We start from the raw sequence: 25,442 nt of genomic DNA, 5'->3' as shown, positions 1-25,442 counted from the left end.
GGGGAGGGAGGTGGGAGGGTGGGTTCAGGATGGGGAACACATGTACACCCATGGCAGATTCATGTCAGTGTATGGCAAAACCACTACAATATTGTAAAGTAATTAGCCTCCAATTAAAATAAATTTTCAAAAACTTGACATTTTATTACATGTAATATATCCCCTATTGTTTTTTAAAACTTGATAATATTCTACTAAGTAAATGGATTCTAATTCACTAGACTCAATTGTTGGACATTTAGGTGACTTTCATTAAAAATAAATTAGTTGTATATTTATTTTAGGAAACCACTACATCTTTTAGAAATATTTAATTGATTCCACTTTTACAGTAACAGCGAGACATTTTCTTTTTTTTCTGAGGTCTGTGTGTATGTATTCAGATCAATAGGATGTTTCAGTATTCTATCTGTTGGGACTGCAAGCAGGAATCCCTGCAAGCTGGAATCCCTGCAAGCAGGGAGTGTGGTCTGCATATCAGAAGAAAGCAACAGGGAGAAAGGGCTGACGCCTCCCAGAGGCAAGGGCAAAGCTCTCAGTTTCCTAATCTCAGGGCTTCTTAATCTGAGTTATTGGCAGGATGATCACCCAGCTTGGTGTGCCTGGGACTGGCAGTTTCCTGCACTGTGAGACTTTCAGTGCTAAAGGAAACAAAGTCCTCATGAATTGGTCCTCCTCCACCTTGGTAAGGAGGAGGTGAAGGAATTGAGAAGGGAATGAATCATTTCTATAAGCTACCCTTCATCATAAAAGCAGAGATTCAGAGAAAGCCTGCTCATGCATGGCAATGTAAAACCCTGATACTTTATGAAGACGCCAAAATAGATATTTATCTCAAGTTACTTCTCTGCTCCCCAAAAAATCATTCATTCATTTAATATGTAAGAAATACCAGGCACTGTTCTAGGCATAAGACGCCTGGTTTTGTGGTACTTTTATTGCTCTGTGTGTCTGTGTGTGTGTACTAGGGGAAGGGAAGCAGAAATAAATAAAAAAGCATAAAATAAATGAAATTAGCTATGATAAATGCAATAGCAGAAACAATTTAATGCATTAGAAACTGCGAGGGATAGGGTTGTGCTATTAGCTTGGTGTTGGAGGTAGATTACTCCAAAGAGCTGACATTTGAGGCAAACCAGTGATGAGAAGGGGCTTCCCTGGTGGCTCAGTGGTAAAGAATTTGCCTGCCAATGCAGGAGACTTGGGTTTGATTCCTTGGTCAGGAAGATCCCTGGAGAAGGAAATGGCAACCCATTCCAGTATTCTTGCCTGGCAAATCCCCTGGAGAGAGGAGGCTGGTGGGTTACAGTCCATGGGCTGGCAAGAGAGTCAGACATGACTTAGTGACTACGAGGAGCCAGTCAGTATCCACAGGAGGCATTAGGGGCAGAAGGATCCACATGTACAAATGTCCTGAGTGGAAACAAGTTGTTCTTCCTGGAGGAACTTAGGAGAGGACTTTGTGCACATGCTGTAGGGGAGGACTGCTGACCTAGTCTCAGTCTTAGCAACCACCCAGTCCAAGTTCCATTTTCACAAACAAGGATGATAAGGATGCTGAGGCCCACTTGCATGGACCATAAACTCTTGATTCCTAATTCAGCACTCTTTCCACTAAGCCATGCCACACTGCCATTTCTAATAACTTGGCTTGCATACTTAATTTTCTCCCCCTGTACAACTGGAAGTAAATCAAAGAGATTCATTTATTTTAGGTATGAGAAAAATTGGAGTTGTTTGTGAGTGGACACAAGGGCCACCACATTGGCCTCAGGTGAAGAAAAGAACTCTTGGGGTCAAGATTAACCTCCAGTGGTGGGACCCCAGCAATTCTGTAGGACATGCTTCCAGAACATCAGGTTAAGACAAATTCTGCAGCCCATGGAAATGAAAATGAAACTGGTTGGTAAGGTGAAAGAAAAGTGAAAGTTGTGTCTGACTCTTTGTGACCCCATGGACTGTAGCCCACCAGGTTCCTCTGTCCATGGAATTCTTCAGGCAAGAATACTGGAGGGGGTAGCCATTTCCTTCTCCAAGGGATCTTCTCAACCCAGGATTGAACCCAGGTCTCCAGCACTGTAGGCAGATTCTTTACATTTGAGCCACCAGGAAAGCCTAGGAATACTGGAGTGGGTAGCCATTCCCTTCTCCAGATAGGCAGCCATAACAGACCTGTCGCCCTGGCACTGAACTTGTGCCAGGTAAGACCTTGTGGTTGAAAAAGTCCAGAGTTGAGCCACAAATAGCTAAGAGTTTAAAGGGCAAAGAAAGCAGGTAGATGTGACTCTGGGTGTGCCAATTAAAGAAAGGCGGAGGAGAAAGCAGATGCAGTGATCAATTAAAGTTACAGGGCTGGAATCCTGAATCCTCCAGCTCCTCCCTTCATCTCCCGCCCTCTGCATGGGCGACAGCCACCAAGGGTTAAAAGAATCGCGACGTGAGCGGGGATTTTGGAAACCCAAAGAGTTAATGTATCAAAAACTAAAGCAGGGGAGGAGAGAAAGACTGGAGCCAACTCACGGGAGACAAATCCTATTGGCATCGAGGAGGCAGGAAGCCAGCCCCTGGGCGCGGCCTGCAGGGGGCAGGCGATCGCGCGGGGAAGCGGGGGCAGGACGAGGCCGGAGCGGGTGCCGACTCGGTAGCTGCCCGCAGCCACAGGGAGTCCTCGCCGCGCGTTCGGCCGGCGCGCCCGCCTCCGCCCGCGAACTGCGCGCTGCGCTCCGCCGCTTCACATGTGTGCTGCCCGGATGCCGCCCCTGGCGCACATCTTCCGAGGGACGTTCGTCCACTCCACCTGGACCTGCCCCATGGAGGTGCTGCGGGACCGCCTCCTTGGTGTGAGCGACAGTGGCAAAGTAAGCGGGTGCGGGGTCTGGCGCACCCCGACGGGCGGGCGGACAGGTGCGAGGAATCTCGCCCGGTGAGCCGCGGACCCCGGAGTTAGCTCGGCGTGGAGTTGAACTTAAGGGTTTGGCTCTTTCCGGGAGAGCCCAGGCGCTGGGTTCGTGGGCTGGACTGGAAAGAAAGTGTTCCCAGGTGCTGGGAGATGGAGAGTACGATTGGTTCCACAGCCCTGCAGGCTTCGGTGGAAGGGGGAGCGAGGCTGTACCCTCTCAAATCTTGAGATCATTAATAAACTAGCACCTCGCTTCATTCATTCTCAGGCTCCTGGCATAGTGCCTAGCACCGCCTAGGCGCTCCGTAAATTTGATTGAATTTATTGTGAACGAAATAATAGAAGGGTCATTTGATCAGTGTTGCTGAGCCCTTTCAGTGCATTCGAATAAGTTAAGAACTGATTTCATTCACCTGATTATTCAGCAAACAACATATTGATACTAATGATCCAGACTAGACAACTTGTAATACTAGAAAGGATAGTCCGAGAGAAATTTACCGCCTCACCGCCCCCTCCCCCCACCCCCAGCCATTTGCATCAAAACAAGCAGTTCCATTTTAAGGTTCAAAATGTCTTCTATGAGTGTATCTTTCGCACTTCTGTTTCCAAAAATCAGGATTTCTACAAAGACGTAGGTAACTTGAGTGTTCCATGCACAGCAGTGTTAACTGTATTGGCAGTGGCCTGGCAAGTTTCAGAGGAAGCCATTCCGTTTTTAGGAGAAAAATTAAAGATAGAGATGGGATATTTTTGAGCTTTTCCCCAGCTACCGGTTTAGTTAGCAAAAGTACACATATTTGTGACTTGTCAGCTTGAAGATGCTATTCCTGACTAAGGATGCTTCCTAGTCAGTCACAGTTTTGAGTCATGACTTTTACATTTGGGGATAACTAAACCCTGTTTTCTTATGGTGCTTAAAAATCTATACTCTGTATATTCAGGGAGCCTGCTGTTGTGTTTCCAAGGTGATGAGACTCAGAGCTCCTCCAATTGGGAAGACTCCAGTAAAGCCCGTGGCTAATGAATTGTTGCCTTGGGTACTTGACCCTCAAGTTTCAGGGACCCCTTAGGCTTGGGGCAAGTCCCCAGAAACAAAGGAAGAGAGACTGCTAAACTAAGGAAAGATGAGAGGTATTTGCTTAATCACAAGAAGCTGTTCAACAATTAGGTTTCCTTTACAATCTACATTTCCATTTCCAAAATTTGAAATGGTAGGATAGCAGGTGAGAGAATTGGCTAGTGGATTGCCTTTAATCAGTGGTAAGGAGAAAGAAAAGGAAGTAATTTATCTAAAAAATTTACCTTTCCTGGGGGTTGTACAGAAGAATAAAAGAGTGTCCTGAACATGCAATTAGTAGTTGAGTCAGGGAGTCTATTTGTAACTAAGGAGCATACTGAAGTTATAAATTTAGAAAAACGCCATTCCCCCACAAGATAAAATTAACTAGGAATTGCATACAAAGGTAAGTTAATCAAGTGGATTAGATTTACAGTATAAAATGCACTAATCGATCAATTGGTAACTGTGTATCCCTCTCCTCTCAGGTGCAAGTAGTTGATTCCTGATTGTAAAGCGTGGACTTGTCACGTATATATTAAGACTTGATTTCCCTAATTTTGAAAGTGGGACTGCCTGGTCTTTAGAGTTGCTGGGATAAATATATTATTCATTAAAAAGTTTTCAAGGTTCTTACAGAAAATTTTATCCCCACAAAGTAAATAAATATGCAGAATCATCTTGATCTTTGCATTTTTACTGAGCACCCAAAGCTGTTTCCAAACCTTGGGATGAATCAGAAACATCTGGGGTGTTTGTTAAAATGCCATTTCCTGGGTATCATCTTCCAGAGAATCTGAATCTGTAGATCTGGAATAAGTCCTTGGAAGTGGCATTCACAAAAGTCCCAGGAGATTCGGGTGTGGGTAGTAGACGGGTTGCATGTTGGATAACCTCAGGATATAGGTTGCATGATGGAATTAGTTGTGGGGGATCTTGGGTGCTCAGTTCTTCATTTCAAGCCCTGGGCTTGTGTAGCATCTCCGAGAGGGGGGACATGATTTCCCCTGTCTTCCTTCTCCCTTCTCCACCTAATCTTTCATTTTATTAACTTCATTTAGGCCCAGAGAATGATAATGACTAGCTACTTTTAATTCATCAATTAAAACTCATTCAAAATTAAGTTAATTTTTAAAAAATCCTCTAGTCAACAATTTGGTATTGGGCATTTTGAATTGAGTTAGTTTTTCTACTTAAGTAGCATGTAGCATTTTGAAAGAGAAACTCCAGCATGTGTAATTCATTTGCAGATAGGTAATTGTGAGACACTGTGTGCTCACATATTACTAAATTGTTTAATTCTTCCCACTGGGTCAGGTTGACTTTAAAGATAGGTACAAGATGTCTTGGGTCTTTAAAGCACATTTACCTGAAAGCAAGAGCAAGGAAGAGAATTGTTTTGGAGGTAGTATCTTGGGGTAGCAGGAGCAAATCCTATGCAGACCTGAGTTCAAGTCGGGTCTCTACCACCTACCTGCTCAAAGCCCATGGGTGAGACATTTAACCTCTCTGAGCCCCAGTTTCTGCATTTGTAGAATGAGGTTTACTTTTGCTAAATATTAAATGAGATAATGTATGAAAATGCCTGTCACTTAGTGGATACTCAACACATACCATGTTCATTTTGTCCTCTTACTTCCCTCCGCGCCTAGCAAACCCTTAACCTCTTGCTCACTGTAGTGTTTTTGCATATCTCCACATGGTGGTATTCATGCAGGTGAATGGGTGGCGAAGGAAGCTCAGCCCAAGGTGAATTGTGTGGGAGGTGTGGGAGGTCACTGGACCTCTGGTGTGCAGCCTTACTGCTCATGCCACTGACCCTCTGGGAAGAACGATCTAAAGAGCATTTGCTGCCAGGTTTCCTAGTACCTTACTTCCAGTATCTCTTTTATTCTTCAATGTGATTATTCCCTCTTAAAGTTGGGAAAGTTGAGACTTGAGAAGTCATGCATCCAGAAATGGGTTTTGAATTAACATGACCAAAGCCCACATTCTCTTTACTAGAGTAGCCCACCTCTCTGAGGCACAGTCACTGACCTCAAAGAACATGCACTGTTGGCAAGGAAGCTTAGACTTGTACTTATTGTAAAAGTGGACTGCTTACTGAGCAAAAGACTGGGCTCACTGCTGGAAATACACTGATGAATGAAATATGCAAACTCTGCCCTGCCCTTGTATGACTGATCATTTAGTGATTAACAAAATCTGTTATTGACCTGTCAGAACTTGAGCTAATCTGAAGGTGGGGTTATCTAAGATCATGGCATCAGGTCCCATCACTTCATAGCAAGTAGATGGGGAAACAGTGGAGACAGTGGCTGACTTTATTTTTCTGGGCTCCAAAATCACTGCAGATGGTGACTGCAGCCATGAAATTAAAAGACGCTTACTCCTTGGAAGGAAAGTTATGACCAACTTAGACAGAATATTAAAAAGCAGAGACATTACTTTGTCCACAAAGGTCCATGTAGTCAAGGCTATGGTTTTTCCAGTGGTCATGTATGGATGTGAGAGTTGGACTGTAAAGAAAGCTGAGTGCAGAAGAATTGATGCTTTTGAACTGTGGTGTTGGAGAAGACTCTTGAGAGTCTCTTGGACTGCAAGGAGATCCAACCAGTCCATCCTAAAGGAGATCAGTCCTGGGTGTTCATTGGAAGGACTGATGCTGCAGCTGAAACTCCAATTCTTTGGCCACCTCATATGAAGAGCTGACTCATTTGAAAATACCCTGATGCTGGGAAAGATTGAAGGCGGGAGGAGAAGGGGACGACAGAGGATGAGATGGTTGGATGGCATCACCGACTCAATGGACATGGGTTTGGGTGAACTCTGGGAGTTGGTGATGGACAGGGAGACCTGGCGTGCTGTGGTTCATGGGGTCACAAAGAGTCGGACGCGACTGAGCGACTGAACTGAACTGAATTATATGCTATGTGTTTAATATTCTTGAAAACTAGATCCTATGGCCAGTGATGAAGTCACAAACAACACATTCCAACCACAGTTCACATTTTATTTCAGGATTTAGCACTTAAGGTCAAGTTCTCTGTGTTGGCAAGGTAAACAGAGAAACTGTTAGTGACTTGCTGAGTGGGATACAGCTAGGAAGGAATGGAGCTGGGATTTGAATCTAGATCTGTTTCTTTTCTAATATTTATTATTTCTCTGGATTTGATTTTAAATACCCTGGGTATCATTTCAGCCATTTGAGTACTTAATTCTCTCAGCTAGCCTCCTTCCTTTCTGGGCTTTGAACTCTAGAGAGCAAAACCGTGACTCATTTAGTAACCAAGTCCAGAATCTCCTACTGTGTTCCTGTTAGTCTCCTGATTCCTTCTCTGTTGAAACTGTGCCGCCTCTTTCTTGGTCTTTTCCTTCATCTTTGTTTGCTCTGTTCTTGTCATTAAAACATTCTTCAATTTTCAGTACCCATAAAATCAAAATCTGAAAGTACTCCCAATCTACAGCCTTTCCACAACCAAAACTTCCCGAAACAACACCAAACTGGTGCTTCTTAATCTAAGGAAGGAGATACTTGTGTTTTACAAAAGAGTTGATGAGATGTTTTTTTATAGGCCAACAGAGATAGATTCAAAATGAACCTCAGATTCTTTTTATAATAATTTTCTTTAACTAGTTCATCCATTAACCTCTCACCTTTTCCACAATTGTTTCAATGTCCACATATGCATTTTTCATCAGATCTCAAAAGAGTCAGTGACTTCTGAATGTCAAAAAAACCCTCTAGATTCTCTAATCTTGCACCTCAAAGAGGATCATTTCACCTTTTCAACATCTCTGTCTAGGCTTTATTTAAATGCTGCCACTGATTAATATACCTACCCATTTGGATCCAAATAATGTTACTTTCCCCCTCATTTCTCAAATTTTAAGGGAACCTTAAAATGAGCCCTAGCAACACAAATCATTGGAAAGTCCAATATCAGTAACTTGAAGCCTTTTTTCTTTCTGTAACTCTGCAAGGATTCTTGGAGACTTTTATGATCCAAGCATTCATTCCCTCCCAGATATTGATTCAGTGTTTATTATAATTTCCCAGGTGCTGTTCTTGTTCAGGGTCTATAGCTGTGAGTAAGACAAAGCTGCTGCCCTTTTGGAACTTTACTACAGTTTCGAAAAGCGATGTTCCAGACATCTCATTTTTAAATGAGGGTAGCCGCTTGTCTCTGTATCCATGGTGGCCATGGCTTCCCTTTGTGACCACATGATGCTATATTTGGCTTCTGATCCCAGACATCTGTCTGTTATTACTGTTCTGTCCAGGCTGGGAAAGGCTTTCCCTAAGGTCAGCTCAGTGGAAACTCCACACGCATGAGCTCTGTTTGTTCTAGAACAACTCATGCAGATTGCTGTGGTCACACTGGCTTTCATATTTAGGTTCCCCTCTAGAGAGGAGAACAATGTGTCATTCTTTTCTGGTGTATCCCAGGCACTAAGGAAACAAAATACAAGGTAAATTTTCGGCTTTACAATAAGAACTTTAAAAAAAAAATTATTTATTTAATTTTAATTGGAGGCTAATTACTTTATAATATTGTGGTGGTTTTTATGATACTTTTAAAATGAGTTCCATGGTATATTTAAATTATGATTTAAAAAGTTTGATCCATTAAATGTAAGTAGCACATTTCTCATATTAAGCAGTTTTGCACTAAAATATTATGGCCCCCCAACGTGAAGAGCCAACTCATTGGAAAAGACCTTGATTCTGGGAAAGATTGAAAGCAAAAGGAGAAAGGGGTGACAGAGGATTAGATGGCTGGATGGCATCACTGACTCAATGGACATGAGTTTAAGCAAACTCCAGGGGACAGTGAAGGACAGGGAAGCTTGACTGCAGTTCATGGGGTCACAAGGAGCTGGACATGACTTAGTGACTGAAAAACAGCAACATGAATAAAAAGGAAATACATTTTGTAAGTCATCTTCTTTAATGCATTGGGCTTCTAGCCCATAATGCTGGGTTGTAAACTCATAGACAGGAGGTACACTGATGGTGTTAATGCTCATATTAGAAAGTAAAAAGTGAAAGTGTTAGTTGCTTAGTCGTGTCTGACTCTTTGCGACCCCATGGACTGTAACCTGCCAGGCTCGTCTGCCCATGGAATTCTCCAGGCAAGAATATTGAAGTGAGTAGCCATTCCCTTCTCCAGGGAATCTTCCTGACCCAGGGATAGAACCCGGGTCTCCTGCATTGCAGGTGGATTCTTTATGGTCTGACCCACCAGGGAAGCCCCACTATAATAATACTGAACATTTATTAGACACTTGTTGTATTCTAGGTTCTGTGCTCAGTGTTTTACAAAGCATAATTCTGTTGATTACTGTATGAGATGAAACCGTTACCGATTCCTGGTTAGGTTCTTTCCTTACCTGGTTTTTATTTTCATCAATAAAGAGAAATTTCTTTTTATAGCAGCAAACAGAAACTTTTTTCATTGGCCAAAGAATGGAAAAGGAGGAACTCATGCTGTAAAAGCACCACTCCTCATCACAGGCAAGAAGAGCTTTCTACAGCAAAAGGCCAAAGAGGTTGTGGGGTACAGGGACCTTTTATCATCCTACCTGGTGGAAATAGGTGGCAGTTTTCCAGAAAGCAGCTCATGCCTCTTTTCAGCCCTTGTGTGGTCCTTCAGTGTCTGGTCAGAAGTGGGTCTAACTAGTATGGTGCAGGCAGGCAGCGATCTTGTTACTGTGAAGTGGTAATAAGCTGTAGAGAGACTTTTGTCCCAATTTTTAAATTCAGCTAGCTTATGCCATTGCTAGCTGATTAATTAATTAATGCCATTAATTTCTTGTCATTAAGCCCTCCTGTTTTAATTATGTAAAAACTAGAAGATACAGTCAGTTTTTGGTTTTCTCATTTGCTATGGGGCCTCCCAGGCAGTTCATTGGTAAAGAATCTGCCTGCAATGCAGGAGATGTGGGTTCGATCCCTGGGTGGGGAAGATTCCCTGGAAAAGGAAATGGCAACCTACCTCCAGTATTCTTACCTGGAAAATCCCATGGACAGAGGAGCCTGGAGGGCTGCAGTCCATGGGGTTGCAAAGAGTTGGGTACAACTTAGCAACTAAAACAACAACAACAAGGGGATTTACCAGCAGTGGTGGACTTTTTTACATGTGTGTGTGATCAGTTGTGTCCACCTCTTTGTGACCCCATGTACTATAGTCCATCAGGCTCTTCTGTCCATGGAATTCTCCAGGCAAGAATACTGGAATGGGTAGCCATTTCCTACTCCAGAGGATCTTTCTTGCCTAAGACAGGTACACTTTTGCTTTACAGAGACAGCTTAGATACATATTAAGGACCCTTGACATGCTTCCCTGGGTGACAAAACTTTTCCTTATTTTATTGACAGGGAAGCTGAGACTCAGAGTGTTAATCCTAACTCTGAAATAAACATCTAATTACTGTACATTGTGGAGGAGGACATGGCAACCCACTCTAGTATTCTTGCTTGGAGAATTCCATGGACAGAGAAGTCTGGCAGGCTACAGTCTATGGGGTTGCAGAGAGTCAGACACAACTGAGTTATTAACAAAACATACGGTACATTGGATGACTTTGCTGTCCTAAAGCCACTGTGTATGTAGCCCTTTGTTTTCAGGTAGTCAAATGGCAAAATTATAGGAGCCTCCTGTACTTAAATTGTTAGTACAAGTTTAATCTCTAAGATTAAAGGTGAAGACAGATTCTTCCCTTCTGATACATTTTTAAAGATTGAGTAGTAGGGAATTCCCTAGCAGTTAGGACTTACAACTTGACTGCCGAGGGCTGGAGGGCTGGTTGGGGAAACTAAGATCTCATGTCGTGTGGTGTGGCAAAAAGAAAAAAGGTTGAGCAATAACTGTTGATCATCTCCCCCAAAGTCCTTAGGACACTGTCTCCTACCTTCTAAAAAGCCTCACCCTTCTCCTTTATGAAAGCATTATTTCATTGTCTTTATTGCACTAACTCATTGACTCTAAAGGATAAATTAAATTTAGTTATACTCCTCATTGAGATCTGTCTTTCAAAATCTTTTGACTGTTGAAGTTGGTGCCTCTGCTTGTGACATGCTGACTTGTGTTTTATGAATTAGTTATTCATTGTTACCTGAAACCATTTCATAATAAGTACACTTCATGTTTTCTCATTGTGGTTCTGCTCAGGTTGGCACCACCATGAGACCTGCTTATATAGGCACAATGCTTTTTCTCTTCGCAGGCTGTTATTGGGTTTTAAATAATTATTTTGACAGAATGAACTTTCCTTAGTAACCTCCACTTGAAAACTCAACTATATTGATCTCAATTTATCAACCAGCTACTGATAACATAAATAAAAAAAAAAACTTTGAAAGCTAAACAATCATAAGGTAATTCTAATTTAAAGTGAATTCTTTTAGACTTACATATACTGATATATGTATAGGACTTTTAAGAACCCAAGATTTCCCAGTAGTAAAATTTAAATGGACTGAAAAAGTGTATCATATAATCATACAGCACCCTCCAATCACCCACACCCTTGTATACATGCACACAAAACACATTTCTGGAAGGCAATATTAAAATTAAAAACCAAAATAACATTTACTTTGGTAGAGTAGGAGTGGAGAGTTGGGGATGTGAAGGAGAATTTTCATAGTCCACTTTATAACCTTCTGTATTATTAGTTTGCTGTGTTTTTTTGTTTTACTTTTTATAACTTTCCATAAAATTTACCATTTGAAGTGTACAGTTTAGTGTCATTTATTACATTCACAGTGTTGTACAACCATCACCACTGTCTAGTTCTGAAATATATTCATCACTCTAAAGGGAAACCCATTAACTGTGAAGCAGTCACTCTGTATTCCTTCTGCTCTTTCACCTAAGAAAGTGAAGTTGCTCAGTCATGTCTGACTGTCTGTGACCCCATAGACTGTAACCTACCAGGCTCCTCTGTCCATGGAATTTTCCAGACAAGAGTCTTGGAGTGGGTTGCCATTTCCTTCTCCCAGGGATCTTTCCAAACCAGGGATCGAATCCAGGTCTCCTGCACTGTAGGCAGACACTTTACCATCTCAGCCACCAGGGAAGCCTAGCAACCGCTAGTTTGCTTTCTATTTCTATAAACCTGCCTATTCTGGATATTTTATATAGATGGACACATATAATATGTGACCTTGTGCCTGGCTATTTTCACCTAGTTTATTGTTTTCAAGGTTCACCCATATTGTGGCATGTGTCAGAACACCATTCATTTTCATGGCTAAGTAACAATCCATTATATAGATACAGTATATTATGTTTAATGCTTCATTAGTTGATGGACATTTGAATTGTTTTCACCTTTTGCCTATTGTCAACAGTGCTACCATGAACATTCATGTGGAAATTTATATATATATATATACACATATATATATAAATGTTCAGTTCAGTCACTCAGTTGTGTCTGACTCTTTGCAACCCCATGAATCGCAGCACACCAGGCCTCCCTGTCCATCACCAACTGCCAGAGTCTACCCAAACCCATGTCCATTGAGTTGGTGATGCCATCCAGCCATCTCACCCTCTGTCTTCTCCTTCTCCTCCTGCCCTCAATCTTTCCCAGCATCAGGGTCTTTTCCAGTGAGTCAGCTCTTCGCATCAAGTGGCCAAAGTATTGGAGTTTCAGCTTCAACATCAGTCCTTCCAATGAACACCCAGGACCGACCTCCTTTAGGATGGACTGGTTGGATCTCCTTACAGTCCAAGGGACTCTCAAGAGTCTTCTCCAACACCACAGTTCAAAAGCATCAATTCTTCTGCACTCAGCTTTCTTTACAGTCCAACTCTCACATCCATACATGACCACTGGAAAAACCATAGCCTTGACTAAACGGACCTTTGTTGCCAAAGTAATGTCTCTGCTTTTTTTTTTGTTTGTTTGTTTGTTTTTTTGTCTCTGCTTTTTAATATGCTGTTTAGGTTGGTCATAACTTTCCTTCCAAGGAGTAAGCCATGTTAATTTCATGGCTGCAATCACCATCTGCAGTGATTTTGGAGCAAAAAAAATAAAGTCTGACACTGTTTGCACTGTTTCCCTGTCTATTTGCCATGAAGTGATGGGACCGGATGCCATGATCTTAGTTTTCTGAATGTTGACTTTTAAACCAACTTTTTCACTCTCCTCTTTCACTTTCATCAAGAGGCTCTTTAGTTCTTCTTCACTTTCTGCCATAAGGGTGGTGTCATCTGCATATCTGAGGTTACTGATATTTCTCCTCCCAATCTTGATTCCAGCTTGTGCTTCCTCCAGCCCAGCATTTCTCATGATGTACTCTGCATATAAGTTAAATAAGCAGGGTGACAGTATACAGCCTTGATGTACTCCTTTTCCTATTTGGAACCGGTCTGTTGTTCCATGTCCAGTTCTAACTGTTCCTTCCTGACCTGCATACATATATATGTATAATTTATTTATCTGGCTGTGCCAGGTCTTGGTTGTGGCATGCTGCATCTTCAGTCTTCATTGCAGCTTCAATCTTCGGGATCATTGGTTGTGACATGTGGGATAATTTTCTTTTTAGTTGCAGCATGAGAACTCTTGTTGTGATATGTGGGATCTAGTTCCCTAACCAGAGATCGAACCCCAGGCCCACTGCATTGGGAGCATGGAGTCTTAGCCACTGGACTACCAGATAAGTCCCTGGCTCGTGTGCAAGTTTTTAAAACCAGTTTATTGTTCAAAGTCATTTTATGGTTCCACATTGCTTAACTGTGGGATAAACCTAGGCCTGGCCTTGCTGACTGATTGACCCACCTTTCATATTCGTTATGCCTTTGTGTCTTTGTTTATATTTCTTCCTCATCTTCTAACTGCTGGTTGAATATACCTTTGGAAACTAATTTAAATGTTACTTCCTCAATGAGGGTATTGCCACCATTGCTCCCACCCTTCTGTTTGCAGAAGGCTTCTTTGTGCCTCAGTTTCTGCTTGGCACCTCTTTGTGGCTCTTACTTTATTTTGTGAGTCTCAACCTTAAAGACAGGGGCCATGACTTGAGCACTTTTATATTCATGACTCCTAGCAGCACATAGTAGGCACGCAGATGAATATTTGTTAGATAAACAGTGCTTGGATTTATTTTTTTTTTTAACTGCAGGATAACCAGGTTGGAAAAGTTCACTTGAAGATCAGCAAAATGTACAGCCAGCTAAAAATATCTTCCAAATAATTGTTTGAATAAGAACTCTGGGTTTTTCTAATTTGGATGCTTAATACAATGTATTTGGCCACTGGGAGCTATAATTAGTTTCATGTCCTAGTGAGTAATTAAGGACCCTGAAGAGCAGATTCTAATTGGAACTCTGAGACCTCATAAAGTTCTCAAATGCCTTTAACTTGGACTGTGTTAAGGATCTGGAATAATGTAGATTACATAGGCCTGCTTACTCCCTTTGGTTTTATATTATGGTTTGTTAAGTGTTCACTTCTTCATAAAATGGTAATTTACTTGAAACATGGCTTGTAAATTGCCACTTATAATGTACATTCCTGGAACATGGTAGAGCCTCCATAAACGATAGCTCTTATTATCCATCTCCTGCCCCTCATAGTACCTGATGCTTTAGCCCAAAATCAGCATTCAATAAACGCTTCTGAGTAAAAGAATGCATAGAATGGGCTGCTATACTCTGTACATTATTCCTTTTGATGCCCAGATATTCCTGGCTGTGTTGACAGGATATAGTTAATCAATCTTCTCAGCTGGTTGTAGTCAATATGTGTGAAGGTGCAACAGAAGAAGTAGCATTGTTAATGCCTTCCAATACTGGGGCAGATTTATTACTTTGTGCTCTTTGACCTGGAAGTTGTTTCCCTCCTCCCCTGTGGAAGGTGGTCTTAAATAAGCCCTGTTTTTTTTTTGAAGTGCAAAACACAAGGAGAAGCCTTTCCAGGTCCCTGGGACATGACCCTCCAGTTCCAGCAGGTGGACTCACTAGCCCTGTGGGGCTAAGTGCACTTGGAGCTTATAACAACTGACAATGGCTGATGAAGAGCAAAGACTTAGGGGGGTTTAGGATAAAATGGTGAGCAAAGGAAATGCTGATACAGCCTTATTTTTACTCAGAGTCAATAATGAAATGAGCATGGATAAGTATATGACCTCTACAAAGGAAAAACGCGGAGTGATATGAAGGTGTGAAGCAAGAGGACCTAGCTTATTTTGAGGAGGTGCTTCAAGATGCATCCCTAAGGAAGTGACATTTGATTGAATTTGAAGTCTAAATGGAAGTTAACTGGGCAAGGAAAACGAGGGGAAAGGCCATGTAAAGACCCAGCGGGGTAGAGGAACTAGGAACCTGTAATAGACAATAGAGTAGAAATAGATAAAGCAAGAGAGGTAAGCAGTAGCCACATCAGTTTCTTTGTAGGCCTTTCTCTTCATCCACAGGTGATGGGAAGGCAGTGAAGAGTGTTAGATAGAGGAATCTAGATCAGATTTGCATTTTAAAAATATATGAACAACCCACACCTGTCAGAATGGCTATCATAAAGAGACCCCTACAAATGACAAATGTTGGCAAGGGTGTGGAGAAAAGGGAATCCTAGTACACTGTTGGTGGGAATGTCAATTGGTGCAGCCACTGTGGGAAATAGTATGGAAGTTCCTCAGAAATCTAAAAAAGGAATTACCAGCAGTTCTACCCTTGGGTATGTAGCTGAAGAAAACGAAAACAGTAATTCAAAGAAAGGCTTTCACCCCAGTGTTCATAGCAGCGTTATTTATAATAGCCAAGATATGGAAGCAACCTAAGTGTCCATCAACAGATAAATGAATAAAAAAGATATATATGTAGATATATAGAAATGAAAATAAACAAACCATATATATATGCAGAGTGGAGAACAGACTAGAGTAGGCCATGATTAGTGTCTGTAGGAGACAAGTTGGAGGGTAATTGCAGTGAACTGTGAAAGAGACAGGTGGGTGGTAGTAGAATTGGAGAGAAGTGGGTGCATCTGTGAGACAATAAAGATTAAAAAAACTCAATGAGATTGGCTGACAGGTTAGATATGGATTGTGGGGGACAAGCTTCCCCTAGATTTCAGACTTATATAACTGGATGGATATGGTGGACATCGCTGAGTTAGGGAACAGAGAAAAGTCAGATCCTGAGGTCTCTTCTGGTCATACTCTGTTAAGGTGCCCTTGTGACATCTACATGGATATGTTAAGTAGGTATTGACTTGCAAGTCTGGAGCTTGGAAGAGATTTTTGAGTAGGAGATGATGGAGTAAAGATTGAGAACAGGAAGTAGATTAACTCCAATGGTTGAGCTGGAGTGAAAGAGAGTGAGTCAGAGAAAAGCACAAGAAGCTGATATCATAGAAGGCAAAGGATGAGGATATTTCAAGATGGAGGGGAGTAGAACAAATGTGACATGTTTCTGAGATGGAGAAGTGGGATGATACTGGAAAAATATTCAGTGGATTTAGCAGCCTGAAATTATTGTTGAACTTAGGAAGACTTATTTTGGTGCAGAGAGGGTGGCAAACAGCTTGGTTTGGGTTTTGGAATGGATGAAAGATAAAGAAATACAGATAGTGATCGTAGACAACTCTTTTGAGATAATAGATATGTAATATTTTTATTTATTGTAAAGTGCTCCCAATAGTAATAAAATACAGATAAGTTACATGTGTTTTATTCCCCCAGTTATTTGAGAGCTTCTCTACAAATGTTTGTGGTTATAAAAGGTACATAAGCATTCTTATATTGCCCATGTACAAATATTGAATTTGAGTGGATGCCAAAGCATTGGCAAACGTATGCGTGCCAGAGTTTAGAAGTAGTTGTGCTTAGTCGCTCAGTTGTATCTGACTCTTTGTGACCCCATGGACTGTAGCCTGCCAAGTTCTCCTTAGAAGTAGTTACAGCTTTCCTAATAATCATTTTACAACCTTATTTCAGAAAAGTAATTTAACACCTCAGTGTCATTGGACCTCTTGATACTTAGTCAGTATTTTTGTTTTAAAGTGTGGGATGCCACTAGTAAAGGCATTTTCATTTTGTTAGGATCAAGCATGAAGGCATAATTTTTCTATAAATTTAAGATTATTTTGAAGTTAAAGCAAACAAAAGCAGGTGAGACAATAGAAATATATGTTTCCTGTGTGTAAAATTCACTTTGATCCTTGGGAAGCATTTTTGGACTTCTGCCTTTTCTAAGGCAATTAAGAAAACCTCATCCCCTCCCTGTCTCCCAGGTGATGACTGCGCAGGGAAGATTTAATCCAGATGAGAAAAACAGCATATAAATGACTCAGCATTCAAAAAACTAAGATCATGGCATCTGGTCCCATCCCTTCATGGCAAATAGGTGGGGAAACAGTGGCAGACTTTATTTTCTTGGGCCCCAAAATCACTGCAGATGGTGACTACAGCCATGAAATTAAAAGATGCTTGCTCCTGGAAGAAAAGCTATCACCAACCTAGACAGCATGTTAAAAACAGAGACATTGCTTTGCTGACAAAGGTCCATCTAGTCAAAGCTGTGGGTTTTCCAGTAGTCATGTATATATGTGAAAGCTGAGTGCCAACGAATTGATGCGTTTGAACTGTGGTGTTGAAGACTCTTGAGAGTCCCTTGGACTGCAAGGAGATCCAACCAGTCCATCCTAAAGGAAATCAGTCCTGAATATTCATTGGAAGGACTGATGCTGAAGCTGAAACTCTAATACTTTGGCTACCTGATGCAAAGAACTGACTCCTTGGAAAGACCCTGACGCTGGGAAAGATTGAAGGGGGAGGAGAAGGGGATGACAGAGGGTGAGATGGTTGGATGGCATCACTGACTTGATGGAGTTTGAGCAAGCTCCAGAAGTTGGTGATGGACAAGGAAGCCTGGAGTGCTGCAGTCCGTGGGTTCGTAAAGAGTAGGACACAACTGAGGACTGAACTGAACTGAAATGACTGACATTAGTAAGAAAAACTTATGTGTATGAATGGAAGCCTGAATAATCATCCTTTTTTTCCTTTCTCTGTCCAGACAATCAAGTAGGAAGAAGAAAAACAAGACTTATGCTAGATTTTTGGCAACTGAAATTAGAATAAGGAAAACTATCTGTGTAATCTAGACAGGACTGAATTCTTCAAAAAATGCCACATCATTGTAGATAGAGAAGACAGGGGAAAATATATGGAAAGGGAATAATGTGATAATTAGGACAATACAAATTCATCGATTTACATTTTTCATGTCTTTGGGCTTCCCCATCTTTCTGTCTACATGCTAAATCCCCCAACTTATAACTTACCCATCACCTCCTCCAAAAAACAACCTGCTTTTTCTAGTTCTTAATGATTTTTCCTTTCTCCAAGTTTTCACAGCTCAGTTCATACTGCTAATTTGGTTCTGAGAAACATGCCTCTGTGCATTGTTCTTAGTTCCTATCTGCATATAAATTTTATTTCCTCAGCCAGAAGATAAACTCTCAAAAGGTGAGAATTATTTCTTGTGCATTTATCTGAATACTTAACCGTTTGATGGGTATATGATGTACATATAAGCAATGTGTTGCCTTGAGTGGTTACCAGGTAAAATGTGTTACTGGACATGACAAAAGGTAGGCCAAGAAGTATACTTCATACAGCTTCCTGCCAAATCTTGGCATTTTTCTTCCTAACCTTTATACCTAGTGATTTGTTTGCCATGCACACTATTACAGGCCCTTGGTGAGCACAGATGACTTTCTCGGATGAACTTGGAATATATTTGTAATTTACTGGACGTGTATGTCTGAATTTCTAAAGCATGGTGGTGTGCTGGCCAGTTATCACTTAATCACCCATTGAGCCCATCTTGTCCTTCAGCATCAACATCTCAATTCAGTTTCTTGCCCTTTTTGTATATGCAGTAACTCTCAGGAAGAAGTTGGAAAAAGAGCCCACACTTAGCCTATTTATAAAGTGTTTCAGTGTTCTTCATAGCAGTATTATTTATGATAGCCATGATACGGAAACAACCTATATGCCCATCCACAGATGAATGTATAAAGAAGATGTGCTAAAAACATATACAGTGGAATATTACTTAGTGATAAAAGAATGAAATCTTGCCATTTGCAACAGCATGGATGGGCCTGTAGGGTATTATGCTTAGTGAAATAAGTCAAACAAAGAAAGATGAATACTGTATGCTTTCGCTCATATATGAAATCTGAAAAAGCAAAACAAACATAACAAAACAGAAACAGACTTACAGATATGAGAACAAACTAGTGGTTGCCAGAATCAAGGGAGTGAAGAGAAGGCTGGAATAGATAAAGAGGATTAAGAGGTATAAACTACCAGTTATAAGATAAATAAGTCACAGGGATGTGATGTGTAGCACAGGGAATATAGTCAGTATGTTATAGTAACTTGTATGGTGCATAATCTATAAAAACATTGAATCACTATGTTGTACCCTGGAAACTAATATAATATTGAAAGTCATCTTATTTCAACTACAAAAAAAATGATAAGCAAGTGAAGATGTATTGCTTTCAAATGAGTTTCTTTTTACTAGTGTTGCTGCTGCCCCAGACTATTAATTTCTTGAGGGCAGGGATTTATGGCCTGTTCATATCACGTTCCCCAGGCTGGACACATCATCTGGTAGATAGGATGTGCTTAGCAAATATTGAGGAATGGATAAGTAAGAAAATGATTAATTTCTGAAAAAGGTAAAAGATTGTGCAGCATATATTGTGTGTCAGGCACTAGTCTGAACCTTTACATGTACTAACTCATTTAATCATTACAATTCTGTGAATTAAGTACCATTATATCTCCATTTTGCAGATGAGGAAACTGAGTCTCCAGCAGTTTGAGAGCCTTGTTCAAGGTCACATAGCTGGAAACTGATGGAATTAGGGCATATGATGTGAATCTATATGGTCTGGTTCTAAGATCTCTACTTTCAGCAGTTCTGATTTGGGAGAAATTAAATGCTGAACTGGTACCAGTACCAGGGATTCCCTGGTGGCTCAGTTGGTAAAGAATCTGCCTGTGATGCAGGAGACCTGGGTTCAATCCTAGGTCAGGAAGATCCCATTGAAAAGGAAATGACTACCCACTTCAGTATTCTTGCCTGGGAAAGCCCATGGACAAAGGAGCCTGGCAGGCTGCAGTCCATGCGGTCACAAGAGTCAGACATGACTCAGCACCTAAACCACGACTGGTGCTCAGATGGTTGGGGGTACATGAAAACCTTAGGATATATTCACTGGTCTCTTATAAAATTTTTGTCTGCTTTGGCTTTTTGTTTACCAAAGAGAACTCCTAAGGCATTTGGCAGTTTGTCAGTAAACCTTCTAAAGCAATTATGTGTCCTTCCAAGATTACTAATTTGCCACTTCTTACTAAATTAAAAGATGCTTACTCCTTGGAAGGAAAGTTATGACCAACCTAGATAGCATATTCAAAAGCAGAGACATTACTTTGCCAACAAATGTCCATCTAGTCAAGGCTATGGTTTTTCCAGTGGTCATGTGTGGATGTGAGAGTTGGACTGTGAAGAAAGCTGGGCACCAAAGAATTGATGCTTTTGAACTGTGGTGTTGGAGAAGACTCTTGAGAGTCCCTTGGACTGCAAGGAGATCCAACCAGTCCTTCCTAAAGGAGATCAGTCCTGGGGGTTCATTGGAAGGACTGATGCTGCAGCTGAAACTCCAATACTTTGGCCACCTCATGCGAAGGGTTGACTCATTGGAAAAGACCCTGATGCTGGGAGGGATTGGGGGCAGGAGGAGAAGGGGACAGCAGAGGATGAGATGGCTGGATGGCATCACCAACTCGATGGACATGGGTTTGGGTAAACTCTGGGAGTTGGTGACGGACAGGGAGGCCTGGCGTGCTGTGGTTCATGGGGTCGCAAAGAGTCAGACATGACCGAGCGACTGAACTGAGCTGAACTCAATTCTTGCTCAACTCAGTGTTTACTCAGGTAAGATTACTAATTTGCCAATTCTTACTCAACAACATAAGAGAAGACTCTATACATGAACATTGCCAGATGGTCAATACTGAAATCAGATTGGTTATATTCTTTGCAGCCAAAGATGGAGCTCTATACAGTTGGCAAAAACAAGACCAGGGGCTCAGATCATGAACTCCTTATTGCAAAATTAAGACCTAAATTGAAGAAAGTAGGGAAAACCACTAGACCATTCGGATATGACCTAAATCAAATCCCTTATGATTATACAATGGAAGTAACGAATAGATTTAAGGGATCAGATATGATAGACAGAGTACCTGAAAAACTATGGACAGAGGTTCATGACATTGTACATGAGGCAGGGAACAAGACCATCCCTAAGAAAAAGAAATGCAAAAAGGCAAAATGGTTGTCTGAGGAGGCCTTATAAATAGCTGAGAAAAGAAGCTGAAGGCAAAGGAGAAAAGGAAAGATATACCCATTTGAATGCAGAGTTCCAAAGAATAGCAGGAAGAGATAAGAAAGCCTTCCTCAGCGATCAATGCAAAGGAATAGCGGAAAATAATAGAATGGGAACTACTAGAGATCTCCTCAAGAAAATTAGAGATACCAAGGGATCATTCCATGCAAAGAGGGGTGCAAAATAAAGGACAGAAATGGTATGGAACTAACAGAAGCAGAAGATATTAAGAAGAGGTGGCAAGAATACACAGAAGAACTATACAAAAAGATCTTCATGACCCAGATAACCATGATGGGTTGATCACTGAACTAGAGCCAGACATCCTGGAATGCAAAGTTAAGTGGGCCTTAGGAAGCACCACTACGAACAAAGCTAGCGGAGGTGATGGAATTCCAGTTGAGCTATTTCAAATCCTAAAAGATGATGCTGTTTAAGTGCTACGGTCATTATGCCAGAAAATTTGGAAAATTCAGCAGTGGCTACAAGACAGGAAAAAGGTCAGTTTTCATTCCAATCCCAAATAAAGGCAATGCCAAAGAATGCTCAAACTGTTGAATAATTGCACTCATCTCACACGCTAGCAAGGTAATGCTCAAAATTCTCCAAGCCAGGCTTTAACAGTATGTGAACCATGAACTTCCAGATGTTCAGGCTGGTTTTGAAAAGGCATAGGACCAGAGATCAAATTGCTGACCTCCGCTGGATCATCGAAAAAGCAAGAGAATTCCAGAGAAACATCTATTTCTGCTTTATTGGCTACACCAAAGCCTTTGACTGTGTGGATCACAACAAACTGTGGAACATTCTTAAAGAAATGGGAATACTAGACCTCCTTGCCTACCTCCTGAGAAATGTGTATGCAGGTCAAGAAGCAACAGTTAGAACTGGACACGGAACAACAGACTGGTTCCAAATTGGGAAAGGAGTACGTCAAGGCTGTATATTGTCACCCTGCTTATTTAACTTATATGTAGAGTATATCATGCGAAATGCTGGGTTGGATGAAGCACAAGCTGAAATCAAGACTGCTGGAAGAAATATCAATAACCTCAGATATGCCGATGACACCACCCTTATGGCAGAAAGGAAGAACTAAAGAGCCTCTGATAAAAGTGAAAGAGGAGAGTGAAAAAAGTTGGCTTAAAAGTCAACATTCAGAAAACTAAGATCATGGCATCTGGTCCCATCACTTCATGGCAAATAGATGGGAAACAATGCAAATAGTGACAGACTATTTTTGGGGGCTCAAAAATCACTGCAGATTTTGAAATTAAAAGATGCTTGCTCCTTGGAAGAAAAGCTATGACCAACCTAAATAGCATATTAAAAAGCAGAGATGTTAGTTTGCCAACAAAGGTCCATCTAGTCAAAGCTATGGTTTTTCGCAGTAGTCATGTATGGATGTGAGGGTTGGACTATAAAGGAAGCTGAATGCTGAAGAACTGATTCTTTGAACTGTTGTGTTGGAGAAGATGCTTGAGAGTCCCTTGTACTGCAAGGAGATCAAACCAGTCCATCCTTAAGGAAATCAGTCCTGAATATTCATTGGAAGGGCTGATGCTGAAGTTGAAACTCCAATACTTTGGCCCTCTGATGTGAAAAACTGACTCATTAGAAAAAACCCTAATGCTGGGAAGGATTGAAGGCAGGAGGAGAAGGGAATGACAGAGGATGAGATGGTTGAGTGGTATCACTTGATGGACATGACTTTGAGCAAGCTCCAGGAGATGGTGATGGACAGGGAAGCCTGGTGTGCTGCAGTCCATGGGCTTGCAAAGAGTCAGACATGACTGAGTGACTGAACTGAACTGGCCTCAAGTTTTCAGAGACACTGTTATGCTGCTCCATGTCTCAGCTTTGGAACCAGGGGAGAGACATTGGCTTTGGGAGTGGGAAAAACTAAGCTCGAGTCAGTGCATACTGCCATTCTCATCCAGGAGAGGGATTTGTAAGACCAGTAGTTGGGCTTGTTCTGAATTTCTTTTATTAGCTTCAAGAGTTGGGTTTGTTGAGCTAATAAGCAGGCAGTTCAATGAAGTTCACAATATGCTAACCATGTGAAACTTAATGTTAGGTATATTTAGAGCTACCGCAGAGAACAGAGACAAATGAGGGAATATCAATCACATGGAACATTTCTGATTGGACTTAGATTTTATTTTTTACATCTACTCTTTTGGACCTAGAGCTGCAGTTTGACTTCCTTTGGCTGCTCTGAATGTATAGTCTCTAGATGGCCACCCTGATTTCTTTACATTTTTGTATCGACTTTTAAATAGGCTTTGTAAATCAAATCTTGGACTAATTGTCCTGATGTAACTAATTTAAAGATCTCCTCCCAGTCACAGATACAAAGTCTTGGCAGTTCTGTTTGGCAGAAACATATGGAACCAAAATTTTGCTTTTCTTCTTTCATCCAACTCTATATGTGGTCAATCTGATTAAAACCGAGAAAAACACGTCAGGCTAGTGACCTCACACTGGAATTAGAAACTGTGAAACACTTGATTTTCCAGGGGCACTAGGAAGGTCTTTGTTAGTAATGTGATAGAAGAGAAACTGAAACAAAGAGGTTTTCAATTTTACCACACATGATAGAAAAAAGTAGTCAAATAAAAAGTGTATCTTCTAGCTCTGAGAACAGGTGAAGGTCCCTGAACTTCCAGTAAAAGCTGCTCTTGTTACTTCATACAGCTGTATCTCAGTGACCAAATGGGATGAAGAGAAATGAATTAAACAAGCAGAATGAAAAAATTAAGAAATATGACATCAAATACTGTTCTCTGGTTTCCATAAAAATACAATGGGAAAGTTGTATTAGACCCACAGGTTTGACTAGTGAATGCTCTGCTCATGAAAACACGTAATTATCCCTGTGCTCTTGTTATGAACCAATTGCAGTAGCTTGGGTGCTTGCTGCTACTGCTGCTAAGTCGCTTCAGTCGTGTCCGACTCTGTGTGACCCCAGAGACGGCAGCCCACCAGGCTCCCCCATCCCTGGGATTCTCCAGGCAAAAATACTGGAGTGGGTTGCCATTTCCTTCTCCAATGCATGAAAGTGAAAAGTGAAAGTGAAATCGCTCAGTCGTGTCAAACTCTTAGCGACCCCATGGACTGCAGCCTACCAGACTCCTCCATCCATGGGATTTTCCAGGCTAGAGTACTGGAGTGGGGTGCCATTGCCTTCTCCGTTGGGTGGATGAGGGAGTGTTAATAGAATCCTGTTTGGCAAAAATGACTCTCCTAGTACTACATAATCCTGTTCAGCAAAAATGACTCCCTAGTACTATATAGGCTTCCCTGGTGGCTCAGACTGTTAAGAATCTGCCTGCAATGCAGGAGACCCAGGTTCAATTCCTAGGTTGGGAAGATCCTCTGGAGAAGGGAATGGCAACCCACTCCAGTATTCTTGCCTGGAAAATCCCACAGACAGAGGAGCCTGGTGGGCTACAGTCCATGGGGTTGCAAAGAGTTGGGCACGACTGAGCAAATAACACATGAGTATTACATAAAGGATATAGAAAGAAGCAAGGACTATACGTAAAGACTGAAAGAAAAGTAAAACTCATCCCTCTTTCACTGAGTACAGATTTCTTAGAACTTAATAACAGGATTTTTGTGGAGCTTAGTATTCAAAGGAGATTTTATGAATTAAATATTGTAACAAATGTATTAGGCCAGAAGTCAGAACTGCTGAACTAGAGAAAGGTTCTACTGCCCGCAGGATTGTGTGATCATGGGCTCATCAGGATCCATTGCTTGTCTTCCCTCCTTGTCTGTGAAGTGGGCTTGGAGATATGGTCCTCCAGAAAGGATTTTTATTTTCTTCTGTTGGGAGCTTGGGACTGTTGGCATCACCATGCATTTTGTCTGAGATTACTAAACAATCTCATTTTTTTCTGAGATTACTAAATAATTTTTACTCATCGTTCCTTTTTTAGCCTAAAGTCTCTTTTTAATCTCTTTCTTTTTTTAAACCCTTGATACATACATTCTCAGTGTCCTGAAAGAATGCTCCCTAAAAAGTCTTATGTAGCATCAAGTTATTTGTACCTT

At 41.3% G+C, this 25,442-nt stretch overlaps 1 protein-coding gene across 3 annotated transcripts in view; it reads left to right on the top strand.

Annotated features, from left to right (window-relative positions):
- Positions 1–2,612: 2,612 nt before the first annotated feature.
- The window catches only part of GDA (guanine deaminase), a 100,197-nt gene continuing 77,367 nt past the window's right edge, over positions 2,613–25,442 (top strand). For 2 of the 3 annotated variants that reach the window (XR_006272960.1, XM_043487029.1), the window contains exon 1: positions 2,623–2,858. Coding sequence is in view for 2 of the 3 variants with exons in the window: in XM_043487029.1 (XP_043342964.1) it covers positions 2,736–2,858 (123 nt within the window). In the remaining variant the exon portion in view is untranslated. Of the gene's footprint in view, positions 2,859–25,442 lie in introns of all 3 variants that reach the window. The other variant, XM_043487028.1, reaches the window with a different exon arrangement.

The sequence above is a fragment of the Cervus canadensis genome, chromosome 14 (genome assembly GCF_019320065.1).
Source record: "Cervus canadensis isolate Bull #8, Minnesota chromosome 14, ASM1932006v1, whole genome shotgun sequence".
In the NCBI taxonomy this organism is placed as follows: Eukaryota; Metazoa; Chordata; class Mammalia; order Artiodactyla; family Cervidae; genus Cervus; species Cervus canadensis.
This window is presented reverse-complemented; position numbering and strand designations above follow the sequence as displayed.